The following is a 13,497-nucleotide window of genomic DNA, read 5'->3' on the forward strand; positions in this document are numbered from 1 at the left end:
TGTCATCCCACTGTCAGCCATTGTAGATTAATGCGCTGCAGTTATCTCACTGTATTAGCACCTCTAGCAGCCAGCCACAGTGTAACTTCCCTTTAAGATGTGCATATTACTTTTCTGCACTACTTAAACCTAAAAATAATGAGCATTTTCTAATGTGTGCAGTCAATGAACAGTATGGGCAGTGATGACAATAACCAGAAGTCATCATAATGAGTGAGTATAGAGGGGTTTAGACTCCAAGACCTACAACCTGGAGAGTTGGTAGATATTTTCTAATCAGCCTGTTCGGAAGTGTTATTATACACCATGGGATCAGTTAAAGCTTGAACTCAGGCTTCCAGGCTCACAGGCAAGGACATTACTACTAAGCCCTTTCTAACATTGACACAGCTGGATCTTGCTTCATCAACTTGCTCAGGTGCATTGTAAAATATTTCTGGAATAGATGAGACTTAAAAGTGAGCCTTCATAGTTCAGAGGCTGAGAAACAAATCACTGCCACACGAGTCCCTAGCACCAAGGCATGAAGTTGGTTTTCTATCTTCATTCCAGTAAACAGGCATAGAATAGTTGCCTATTGCATGGACAGTATTTTAAAGCCCATAAGAGAAAGGTTTCTAGAATGAGATGTGTGGATAGTTCACCTGCTCTGACCTATCACACATTTTGCAGGAGCCAGAGGAGGTGCTGGGTGTCCTACCCAGTCTGGAGCCTATTGAAGTCCTTAAGTAACCAAGTATGGGCCACTTGAGTGCTTCAATCCACCTTTGCCACTACTTGCCCACAGCAGAGAACACTGAAACCAGGTGGGTTCCCAGCAACTTTCAGTGGAAGAATTTCCTTTTGGGTCTTTTTGTGTTCTTTTGTGGTATTCCTGACCTCAAGCTCCATAAAAGTTCATGACCTCTTAAACCTTCTCACCAGACTCTCAAAACCACACACCTCACCCCCTCAAAACTTCCTTCTTGGGACTGGCTAGTCAGACCCTGCCAAATTCTTGTACCAATTTGTAATCTGGCCTCCATAACAATGTCTTCCTCAGACTGCCTGTAGTCCCAGCAGTAGCCACTGCTGAAACCTGGTACTATTAGAAGAGAAACGTGCTATAGCCAAATCAGAATGACAAGCAGGACTCTAAGACAGGACATCCTCTCCAGACAAGGGGCAGCAGTTCCAATTTGAGCAAACTGACACCTAATCAAGTGTTAAACACCTGCTGAATGTGTTCCCTGTTGAGTATTCAGGCCTTACCTTTGAGAAAGCAACTTTTTAGATAAATATAATCTTCAGGATATATATAAAACCCTTCAATATGAACACTGAATGCAATAATCAAGCCAATTGATTTTACATATTTATTTTCAATATGTATTCTTATAGGTTTTGAAAATACTGTTGCTTTTCTTAATATATTTACATAATCATACAAAAATATATAAATACAATCTATTTAAACACAAAGTCAAAAAATTCACAGTCATTAATAATTTACAACAAATCAAGTTTATCCATAGAATCCACAAGGCTCAATTGAGGCAGGTTAGCCAAATTTTTAAAAAAGTTGCTTAACTTCTTCTAGGCAGAAAACTCAATCCAAACTTTGCAAGTTATTAAATCATACAAGAACACTGGCAGAAAGTTCAAACCATCTTCTTGCAAATAGCACAGAGAATTTAAAAACAAACAATTCAGTTTGGATAAACTACAAAACTTCATGAAAGTCAAAAAACAGAATTGCAGTCTGGCAAAATAATATGCCTACATATGACCATATATTAGTTTACTTCATTCTACATTTAAAAAAAAACATACTTTCAAAAATTTCAACATGTTTACATAAAATATTTCAATACATGAGAATAGGACACTTACTTTTTCTACTCTTTTTAAACAAAGTTTCACTCTACCTTTGCCAAAACAATCAGACTTTGGTTCACAGCGCTGAAGTTTTGTTTATTGAAAACTTGAATAGTGGCCTCATGACAGGTGTTTTTGTTCTCTTTCAAACTTTGGCTCTGGGTCTTCTTCTGAAGTCTCTGTTTGAGTCAGTGGTTTCTAATGATAGTCAGGTTTAGCAATTGAGCAGATAAATATTTTTGATATTCACTCGAAGAAGGAGGGAAGCCTCTGAAAAGTGTAGTAACCATGAGCTTCACTGTGGCCCGAACTAAGAACAAAAGGCTAGAGGTCTCAAAGTCCCCTGGCTGGGAATAGTCACACAGAACTTTGGAAGGGAGAAAGAGTAACAAAAATCTGGAGGTATATATACGAGGCACATTCGAATGGATTGCCAACTTCAGGGATTTTGCAAATGCAGTAGCAGATCCAAGAATTCAGAACGGAAGTTTTTCTACTCCTCTTCTTCCTATTGTGTTTGAACACACAGCTTATAAAAAATCCCCAACAGTCCAATGCACCAGCTCAACAGACCACTCTGGCTTTTGGCACAGATATTCCTCAGATTCTGAACTGAGTCACATTGATAAAATAACTCCACATGCTGGCTGTGGCTTCAACAAGTAGCAAGAAATTCCCCTTCCATAAATCCCTACAAAACAAAACTTTCCCAACTGCCTGGTTTCAAGAATCATTGGCTCTTTACATTGGTGACATCATTCTAATTGGAATTTTTGTCTTCTAAGTAAAATTATTAAATTCAACTCAATGTTGCAGAACTTCTTCTTCCTCACATTATTTCCAGGCAACCATGATAGTTTAGTAGGAGAAAAGCAGGCCATACATGAAGCCTGGATTTCTGAAGCTGCTGGAAACCACTCCAAAGAGCGTTATATCTGGCTCCAATTCCACAGGTTAAGTTACCAATTTCAGAGAATTGTGTAGTTAATTGTCACCATACGGCAGAGTCAAATTCAAACATGCAGTAGTTTTTCACAATGCATCTGAACAGCAGATCAATCAATGTGCTGAGCAAGTAGAATGCTGGCTAATTAAGTGGTTGATGGATAATTTTGCATTTTCTGTGCATCGCCAAAATAAAATTGAGAGTTTGAATGGTATTGAACAGTCAGTTGGTATTGTAGAAATATACACAATTCTGTTTCCAAAAGCAAATCACACACTTTAGGATTTGAAAGCATTCTTCCCAATTTTGACAGTGAAGGCTTCATATTAATGAGCTGGTGTCAGAGATTCTTTTGATACCTAAACATATGGAGAAAACATGCAAAACGCAAGTAATTATTTAACATACCTTTGACTGTCATACAAACCAATCTGTCAGACAAGGTCATTTATAAACTACAGGAAGATTTTACTTGAATATGTTGAATTGATATAGTCTGTTCCTAAACTTACACATACCAGAGGCTTCAAATAAAACAAGATATATTATTTAATCTACTGTCTTGTTTTCTCAGTAACTAGGAGAAAGTGAGGATGCTGGAGAGTCAGTCAAAAAGTGTGGGGCTAGAAATGCACAGCAGCTCAGGCAGCATCTGAGGAGTAGGAGAGTCTGCTTTCAGGCCATCAGCCCTTCATCAGGAATGACATTCTTGATGAAGGGCTTATGCCCAAAATGTCAACTCTCCTGCTCCTCGGATGCTGCTTGACCTGCTGTGCTTTTCCAGTGCTACATTTTGACTCTTATTTTCTCAGTAGTTCACCTTATTTCTTATATTGTGTTACTTGTAGATTGCCTGTCCTTTTATCAAGGTTTAAAAGATGTTTGCAGTCTTTCACATTTAGTTTGATTAGTTCACATACAAAGCCCTCAGTGCTCTAATGTCAAAACAGTCGATTGACAGATGGCAAAGTTATTTAGCTATAGTTTTCTACCAGGCTACTTAATTCTCAGAGTAGAATAATAGCCCACCTTACCTTTGCTTCAATAAGTTGCCATTCTAAAACCTTTTTTGTTTGCCTATTTTAAGGGGGTTCACATTCCGTCTCTGCAGGTGTAATCATGGGATCGATGACAACTGCAAGGGCAGAAACAACAAAATGCCATTTGTAAAATGATGAGATAAATCTCTTCCAAATGGAGGAAATGGGAAAGTAAAAGCCAATTTTCATGATGATGAAAAATGTGTTCACTGATTGACCATTTGCTACAGACCCTGCCCAATGTTGCTTTCCATTGGGAAATCAATTTTGGATGCACATGGACAGTTGATCTGCTACTATCCATATGCTCTACCAAGGTTGATCTTTGTCACAGGAACTAACTCAGAACAAAAGTTAAGGAAGGTTAGTAGTTGATTCCACTAGTACCTACAGTCCTCCTGTTGCCACTTTTCATGTTGTTATAACACAGACAGCAAGTTTCAACTGTTAAAAGCATCACAGAAAAACATAATCCTGTCTTCCCCTAAAATTCTCACAAGTGTACTTTCCTAAAAAAAGGGGGTGTGATTACTGGGAAGCAATCAGGAGTCGGAATCTTGACTGATTTTTGCACATTGCTCCTCACTCCGTGATCAAAAGACATGGAGGGCACTGGAAGGGGTTCCCAAGAAAATGACAGTTTCTTGAAAAATTCATTTGTTGGTATTTTCAATTTCAAATTTATGTTTCTCATGCAGTGATTTACTTCCCACAGGAGAGTGGGAAAATATAACTAAGCAACAGCAAATTCTACATTTGTAGTTTTAACTTTTTCTTCCCACCCCATTCCTATTTTTACTGTTTGATGGATAAAAGCAAAATCGAACACAATTAAGAAATATGTTTCAACTGATTTGAATGATAGCATCAATGCATGAATGAAAATTCAGAAATACAGGTGGAGCATTTTTCACGGTTCATAATTCTAAAGTTCTTGAATGCTCACTTGCATGTTTTCTAGTGATAACGACATCATGTACAGAGGGATTTACCTTGCTCACTTTGTTTTGATTTTAGGATGCAGGACACAATCATAATGAATCCAAGTAGAATTGTCACAGGAACAACAATTGCTGCAATGAGATAACTCCTCTTCATTGAAGGGAACTTATCAAAATTTTCATCTGTCTTTTCCACTTCTAAAAGTTAAAAGCAATGGTAATTAAAACTTAGTAATTAAAACAGCAGCCTAGTTTACAAACCAACATTACAACCCATTTAAAATAGAAATCAGTAACTGTAGCTAGTAGAAATACTACTGGCTTGCATACATACATAACTAATGGGATATGTATCTTATCTAAACTTTAAGAAATTTGTTTTTGTTCATGTTGTTGAAGTATCTTGGGAGACCTTATTGCATCGAAGTTGGTTTCACAACTGATCTGTGATGCAGAGTGATGCCGAGGGCCTGGCTTCAATTCCTGCACCTGCTGAAATCACCATGAAGGATTCTCCCTCAACCTGTCCCTCCCAGAGGTATGGTGACCCTCAGGTTAAACCATCAGTCATCTATCTCCCTCTCCAGTGAGAAAGCAGTCCTATATAGTTAGGACTATTGCCATTTTACCTTTATTAGGTCATAAGAAGTTGTTGGTGTTTTTAAATTATCAATGTGAAGTAGGGTGACTTGTATTTATGTAATTGTTTATTCTATTAGTTGCCTCACTTTGTTAGCATATACAAGGAACTGTCATTTTGATAAGTCTGTTGAGATCAGAAACTCACTGGCTCTGGATTCCTGGCTCCTAGCTAGCATTCTGCTCTCATGCAACAGACTACATTACGTATAATCAGTGAACTATTCACCATATTGCTACTCAAATAGGATTTCTAATAATCCTGATGAAAATGTAGTGGTCAGAACTATTTCCAATGTAGTAACCTTTTCTCCATTATTGCCGCAAGTCTTCTCCCTTAATGTAGATATCGAGGCAAATATTCATAAGCACCCAGCAAAAGCTGCAGTGCTGGAATCAGGAAGCCCAATTAATCTCTCACCAGTCACACTGCATTGGAGATTTTCCAATGGCAAGCAGTCAGTCAGGTCTGACAAGAGGTGACAAAGGGCTTACATTATGTCATGGGAAGAAATAAACTATCCTTTGTCCAATCAGTGTGTGTATGTGTTGTGTTTATAAGATTAGAATGCAAAAATAAGCTACTAGGAAAGCCTCCTAGATTAAAGTGTGGTTGTACAAGTTTGCATGAAAATGTTAATCACTGTAAATTGAAATTGCTAGCTATACAAATTCTTTACATTCCGCTTGAAATACATTGATCAAATAAAGGTAATAAAAAAGTGACCTACCTTTAATGTGTAAAATAGCTGAAGTATTCATATTAAGTTCCTTATTCCAGAACATACACAAATAAGCATCATTAGTCTCTGCTTTTATCCTAAGTACACTTCTGATATTGTACAATCCATCGGTGCCAGTAAAGTGGGTGGTATTTGCTGTTTCGTTAATGTCAGATCCATTTGCATAATACCAGATAACCTCAGCTAAAGGATATCCGATGGATTGACAGACAAACTCTGTCTCTTTCTTTTCTTTTGTTTTGATGGTCTCTATTTGTTTGTAAGAAGCTGTAAAATAGAAAAGATATGGTGTCATTTAACCTGGCTGTGATTTTAAACATTCTGAAGTTATTGTATTTTTACAGGAGGATTTTCACTGTGTACAGTTTAAATGTTTCAATTTAAATCAGTACAAAACTGGTTTCTTTGCTACTATTTTCTTACTTTTCCACTTTTATAGTTTTCAAGCACTAATGCTTTGAGATGTTTAGGTTGTTCCTGAGTTACACCTTTGTGGCTTAATGTCACAACACATGTTGGCCTCTATTGAACTCTGCCTATGTCCTGTGCCTCCATATGACAGGACACTTGAGATCAACAGCTCCTTGCGTTGGGACTTACTGACACAGCCTCACACTTAAGAACAATTTAAATCTTAATTTTAAAAGTTTGCCCACCTCTGACTTCCAGTGCAGTCTCTTTATAATCCACTCCATTGAGATCAATAAGACAGCGGTAGGTCCCTGCATCAGAAACTCTAACTTGATTAATCTCCAGCACTGCACGACCTCTGCGGAGTTCATCCAGCAGCAGAAATGCTCGTTCTCGGTATTCCTGGGGTTGGGCCTCAAGAACTGGTTTCCCGTTCATCAACTGATAAACCAATCGAGAAGTTCCATCATCGAGCACATAATGCCAGTACACCTTTATCTGGTTTGCATTAAAGTTGGATTCAACTGGAAACTGACATTCCATTGTAATGTTATTTCCATAGGATGCAATGTAGGACGTTCTGGGAGCAGTGACTATAAAAATACCTGAAATGATAGAATGTGGAATTATTCAATGGTTTTAGACAGATATATGGATTGAACTTGTCATAGTTTTCTTGACTGCTGCCATAATAATCAGCTCCCTGAGAAACACCATTAACATTGTGTACATATTTTCCAAGGTTTCCACAGTAGACAATTAGGAGAAAAATCTGTGGAAATTCACCCCATTAATTAATTTAAGTTAACAATTCACATTTGTCCTGGAGAATAATGAGTGCCAGAGATATAAAACAAAAGCCAGAGACATTGATTAAATTAGACATATTTTAAATCAGTTAGGATCATTTCGATCCTATACAAGCCCTAGCTAATTGTATATCAGCAAATGTAATTAAACTAATTCTGCCTGTGTTTATAGTTTGGTATTTAAAGCCATTTTATGAGGCTACTCTGTTTTGTTAACATTTGTCCTAAATAGAACCATCCAGCTAAGCAAGTCACATTTTTTTCTGTAGCTTGTCTTTCCACTCTAATATGGCAACTCAGCATGGAGAAGTGTGTCAAACAAGCGCACAATATTCTCACCATCTTTCCTTTTTTATTAGTTTTTCTTCAGCATAAGATAGCTGAGTGTTAGTGACATCCATTGCTGTGGGCTGAGCATGCAGGAATCACCTGACCTGCAGACATGCTGTACCAGGAGCATTGCATGTTTCACCCATCACTGACACAGGGAGTGCTGAAGTTTACCCAAATACTGGTGAATAATCAATTAATTATGGACTCACTGGAGAGCAATCCCAGATTAATTTTTATTCTGTATGACTCAGATTGGCAAAACCACAAGTAGTGAGATATATGCATTGTTCTTAAAAGAAATGTTTTTGAACATTGAGAAGTATTCTTGCCACAGCATAATATATTGACCCTTGTGACATCTGGTGTTTATTGGCTTTGAAGCCCATAAGAAGGTTGATGTGTGAGGAGAAATTGAATTGAGGAGAACCTACTGCGAATCCTCTTACAAGGATGCCTTCCTTGAAGAAGCTCTCTTCCTCCCTCTACAAAGATTTCAGTGAGTCCCTCTCTCACTGCACCCCCCAGGTCATCTCCTCTGCACAGAAGCTCTTCAGCCACATTCTCAAACAGACTCGCTACCACAGCCATATCTCCTTCCTCAGCACCTGCCTATGGACTTATCCCGCATGGACTCCGGACTACATTCCGACCAACAAAACTTGGACACAACCAGGACAACCAGTACCTACAACAAATCCGAAGCCTCCATTCCTGAAGAAGGGCTTATGCCTGAAACGTCGATTCTCCTGTTCCCTGGATGCTGCCTGACCTGCTGCGCTTTTCCAGCAACACATTTTCAGCAGAGAAATTGAATTGGTTAGGAATGCACTCACTGGAGTTAAGAATGAGGGGGGACCTCACAGAAACCTAGAAAATTCTAACAGGACGATACAAGTTACATGCAAGAAGAATGTACCTGACGGTGGAGCAGTCCAGATATAGAGATCACAGTTTAGAGATAAGGGGTAAACCCTTTAGCCCTCAGATGAGGAGACACTTCTTCCCCCAGAGAGTGGTAAGCCTGTGGAATTCACTGCTACACAAGTTGCTGAGGCCAAAACATTGTGTTTTCAAGCAGGAGGAAGATCGAGATCTTGTGCCTTAAGGGATTGATGGATATGGGAGGACGATGGAGTTATGATATTGAGCTTGATCAATCATAGTCATATTGAATGGTGGAACAGGCTTGAAGAGGCAAATGGCCTATCCCTACTCCTATGTAATCTACTTATGTTTTTATGGTTAACCAGCAATTGACTGAAAAATCTGAATCAATTATCTACTGGTGCTTCAACAATAGGACACACTGCGTTGTCAGCGGGGGTGGTGGAGGCAGACATGATACATCTTAAATGAGACTATCAAGACAAATACATGAATGGGCAGGGAGCAGAGGCATACAAGTCTTTAGAAAATAGGCAACAGGTTTAGATAGAGGATCTGGATCAGTGCAGGCCTGGAGGGCCGAAGGTCCTGTTCCTGTGCCGTAATTTTCTTTGTTCTTTGTAACTTCTAATGGTTTAGAAACTTATTACCTGGAAATACCAAGATCTAAAGGTCCCAACATACATTTGTGTTTTGCACTTTATTGCTGAAGTGGCAAAACCCATATTGAATTTAGTGTGCAAAATCTTACCTGTCACCAAGGGTAAGTGAGCTCCCAGTACAATCAATAACGATAGAGTTTTCATATTTCTTAAGTGATCTGAAACAAAAACATGCTTTTCTTAGTTAGGTTCTTTTTTATAGATAAGTCATTAACTTTTGATTTATCCGGTTTCTGAACAGTATCAAGTTCTATTTAAACACTCCCATCCCACATACTTAATTGGCTGACTGATGCTATGGCTTTTGATGGGATATAGCAGTTAATTGGATAGTTATAGAGTCATAGAGCTGTACAACATGGAACAGACCCTTTGGTCCAACTCATCCTTGCCGACCTATCTCATGAATACTATGGAAGAAAGGAATGATTACGTTCTGGAACAGAGGAGAATGAAGAATAAAAATGCTTAACTATCACTCTGCACTTTGATCACCTTCCCATCTCCTTGCTGTGTACAGTGTCTATGTGTTGAGGGGCACCGTTCTGTGTTTATATGTCATCATTGTCTATGTTTGCCCTATCAAACTGATTTAATATTTAAAATGTTCATCACAAGTCACTAAGTATCATCATGAAAATAGAAAGTGATTCAGCAGCTCCTCGAAATCAAAATATGTAAATGTTGCAGTCTTGAATAGAAATCTAGCATTATAATCCACCCTATACAATCCTACCTTTAAAGGATTAAATACAGCAAACAAAACCAGTGATAAGTAAATTTCATTATACACAGACTCTTTCTGGAACTTCAGAAATACCATGTGGTCAGCAAATTTAGAGCAACCATCTGCACAAGGCAAAAGGTCTGCAAATGACATTAACCCAGTCTCACAGGTTCCCTGCTGCACTTAATTCGGAATATTACTATCCCAGCAGCCCAAAAAGTACCAAGACTATTCCCCAAATTATCTTGGCCCTGGCTGTGCTGTCTGTATACTATATACAATGATGTTGATCATCCAAATGTCTTTTCTAGTTTGTACAACATACTTCAGATTGGTCAGTGAACAGCCCATTGCTAACAATTAGTGTGCATTTTTAACTCCCTTAATTAGACTGGAGTAGATAAATTGCTACCACACAGAATTGCGTATTTTAACTTTAGCAGTTTCAATTTCCTTAAACATCACTTTCTGCAACAATTTTAAATTTTACTGTACAAAGTCACCAGCTATACTATTGAGATTAACATCTACAATATTACAATACCTGCAAATAAATCCCTTCTTTTGGTCTAAACAGCGTGGTAAACCTATTTAATTGTGTCTGATTTCATTATGACCATGAATGTTTTCATTATTGTTAATGGACTGTAAAGTTGCAGTCAAAGTTCACACAATAATAAATTTAGCATCGCTTGCAGGAAGTCAGAACCATTTGTCAAACGAACAGTGTTTTGAGCTCACTTGCAATTTCACAGCAAATTAAGTGGGCTTTTCTTCTAAATACTGAAGGGCACTGACTTTTGTCCTGCACCATTTACAGCAAAAATGAATCATAATTTTCAGACGCTTCAGCACGTGGTTTAAATTTCCAAAGCAGTTGTTTACGAGCAGCTGGTTAGCGGGGAAGAAAAGTGAGTCAGAGTTGTATCTTGTCAGAGAATATTAAAAAAAAGTGTTTCCTCAATTTTTAAGCTTTGAGCCAATGCTACATGCTCTGGGAGTGGGGTTGAATAGGGTTGTCAAACAAAGTTTCCATGGAAGCCAGGAAATGTATGCAAGTATGAAATCTATAGAACTTTCAGAATCATTGGTCTATAGAATGTCAGGAATGCGATGTGACATTTAGCCAGACCAAACCCAAGTCAGGCGGGCATTTTAATTTGCATTGGAAACCAACAGGAGTACCGTTTCCTCTCTATGTAAAATTAGAAATGAAAAGGAGATAAGTCTAAAGAAACGTGAAAAACAGTAGGCGGTGCAAGCAGACTTTGTTACGCGGAAATGTAGCTGCTTGCGAAGCGTGAAATAGAACAAACCCAACTTTCAGATCTTTCAATGCTCCAAATTGTACTGGAACTCATTCAAATTTTTTGTGAAACTGAGAGACATGGAGAAACACCTAATGATACTATCCTCTTTGCAAAGTGTGTTTGCATTAGATGATAATCAATTTTAATTGAAACAATCGCGTTTTATTTTCGGGCTTTATTTTAATGCGCTATGATATAGTGCAAAAACCTGGCTCTGTAACCAGAAGTAGCAAAGTGTCATTGTGTTTCTGCACACTGTTACAACTGTGACTTATTGAAATTACTTTGTTACATCAACTCTGTGACTAACATTTTCTACCACCAGATACTATTACTACATTAGTATATAAAACAGCGGCAAAAATACAACTGCAGTATTCGTGAATCATCATTAAAAATTAGAATATATACCTAATATTTACTGTCCTAAACAAACTTAAACTCTGCTGTTCCCCTACAAGTCACTAATTGATGATGCCGATAGTTGCGCCCAGCATCTAAGTCCAGCTTAATTCTGTCACAGTCGGGCGTGGTTAATTACACAATGTGACCAGAATGGGACCCACAGGTACTCAATCTACCTATTTCTATCTCAACACAGAGGAGTAGACTTTTTCATGCGAATAGCATTGTAAACTTCAGTCCTCGTCCTTCTTATTACCAACTGTTCCCTGACACATCTTATTCCGAGAACTTATCCCCTTTTCTGCAGAGAAAGTTACAGGTCTGAGAATAGGGAAATATTCCAAGCTGCTCTGCCTAGCACATCACAACCAAGAACATTATCCCCCACGCCTCACCCGGCGCTCCTAGACTGAGCTCGAGAATATGAGTACATCCTGGTAAATTTTCCCATCCATGTGAGGATGAAGAGGAGTGGGGGCTGGGCATTGTTGGGAGTGCAATGCACACAGGTCGGTTTTGTACTGGACAACATTGTGTACCATAGAAATTTGAAGCTTAACAGAACAAAATGACTGGACTCTTTATTAGAAGTCCAACTGTTACTGTAATACTTTATAATGACCAAAAGTACATGTTTCACATTGAGAGATACTAAATTAGCAATTTAGTACAGCAAAACATTCAATCTCAGATGTAAACACCTCAGTCAATTTGAACTATATAATTTGTTCTATCAAATTTCGAACGTTGAATTACATTATCTGAACACTTAGTTGTACCTACAGTAGTATACATATAATATCATCAATTATGTGGCGATTAACCTTGCCAAGATCCATTACTATTTCGTTTGGACAAGAACAGTCGTTTAAACTTGGGAATGGGTATCCGACTGCATTTCCAGGCTTAGTATGCGTCCTCAGTTGCAGTGCTAGAGCAAAGGAACTATCATCAAACACTAATTATATAACACGGACGGCGATAAAAAGCTCAACTGTTCCTCCCTGCGTTAATGCCTTTCAGCTCCTCTCTGTATTTAAAGAAAAGCTTCAGAATTGCACACTAAACTGTAATTTCATTGAAATCGTAAAATGGTTACGCTTTCCTCCATAATCAAACATTTCCATCTCCAGCATGGTCCCCTGAAATTGTGTCCCTTTATCAGCAACTAATTCTGATTTGAAAGTGCAAAAAAAGTCACTCTGAAGTATATACATTGAGGACATATGCGGCAGATTAACCTAACTTACCAGGCTCTCCACTTAATGCTTATCAGTAAGTCACCAGTTGTATCTCCAGTGTAGGTGTACTGGGATTCTCGACCTCTCTTTATACGAAACATGAAGCGTAGAAATTCCCTCGGCTCAACTGTTCATTTCCGGTTTCAATGTGCCAGTAAAATCATTGTTTTCTACATGTCATGAAATGCTGGTTTTGCGGTTCTTCGAAATCTGACTTCATCTGGAACTTGTATGTATGCCTTATTCCGAGTGGCTCTGAGCTACAGCTTGTCTGGGAAGTATCTGATTTCTCGGCAGTAAGTGAATGGTTCAGCCCCCTCCCCTCCCGTCCCCACATTACCCCCTTCTTCTCCATGGGCTTGTAATTTAATAGATGTGCGCCGTCTGACTCAATCTCCAGTTCATGTAGAATCCGCCGAATCCCCCGAAAAATTTAATTAATGTTTGAACGACAATTTCGGTAATAAGCAAATCAAGCTGACGTTCTCCAGGATAAGACCAAAAGCAAAAGCTGCAAAAATTCAACCACGAAAAGTAGTCGATCTTAA

At 38.4% G+C, this 13,497-nt stretch overlaps 1 protein-coding gene across 3 annotated transcripts; it reads right to left on the bottom strand.

Annotated features, from left to right (window-relative positions):
* Positions 1 to 1,341: 1,341 nt before the first annotated feature.
* On the bottom strand, positions 1,342 to 13,254 carry LOC122562385 (programmed cell death 1 ligand 1-like). Of its 3 annotated transcripts, XM_043715246.1 has the most exons (7): positions 12,959 to 13,254; positions 9,356 to 9,424; positions 6,823 to 7,182; positions 6,155 to 6,433; positions 4,836 to 4,982; positions 3,838 to 3,938; positions 3,080 to 3,162 (listed from the first exon to the last, which is right to left on the bottom strand). In XM_043715246.1, exons 2-6 carry the CDS (start codon positions 9,408 to 9,410, stop codon positions 3,886 to 3,888), a joined length of 894 nt encoding a protein of 297 aa, XP_043571181.1. In that variant the 5' UTR covers positions 9,411 to 9,424; positions 12,959 to 13,254; the 3' UTR covers positions 3,080 to 3,162; positions 3,838 to 3,885. The 3 variants fall into 3 exon arrangements, with proteins under 3 accessions (XP_043571195.1, XP_043571181.1, XP_043571188.1); XM_043715260.1 differs by lacking the exon at positions 3,838 to 3,938 and having other exon boundaries at positions 1,342 to 3,162; positions 12,959 to 13,253; XM_043715253.1 differs by lacking the exon at positions 3,080 to 3,162 and having other exon boundaries at positions 3,588 to 3,938.
* Positions 13,255 to 13,497: the final 243 nt, after the last annotated feature.

Source organism: Chiloscyllium plagiosum, chromosome 2, assembly GCF_004010195.1.
Source record: "Chiloscyllium plagiosum isolate BGI_BamShark_2017 chromosome 2, ASM401019v2, whole genome shotgun sequence".
Classification (NCBI taxonomy): domain Eukaryota; kingdom Metazoa; phylum Chordata; class Chondrichthyes; order Orectolobiformes; family Hemiscylliidae; genus Chiloscyllium; species Chiloscyllium plagiosum.

What these genes read in the sequence shown, in the direction of transcription:
- LOC122562385 (XM_043715246.1), bottom strand. Translation starts at nt 9,410, where the DNA reads ATGAAAACTCTATCGTTATTGATTGTACTGGGAGCTCACTTACCCTTG. An exon ending in TCACTTACCCTTGGTGACAG is followed by an intron (nt 7,183 to 9,355) that starts GTAAGATTTTGC and finishes CTATCATTTCAG; the next exon opens with GTATTTTTATAGTCACTGCT. An exon ending in GACTGCACTGGAAGTCAGAG is followed by an intron (nt 6,434 to 6,822) that starts GTGGGCAAACTT and finishes TCTATTTTACAG; the next exon opens with CTTCTTACAAACAAATAGAG.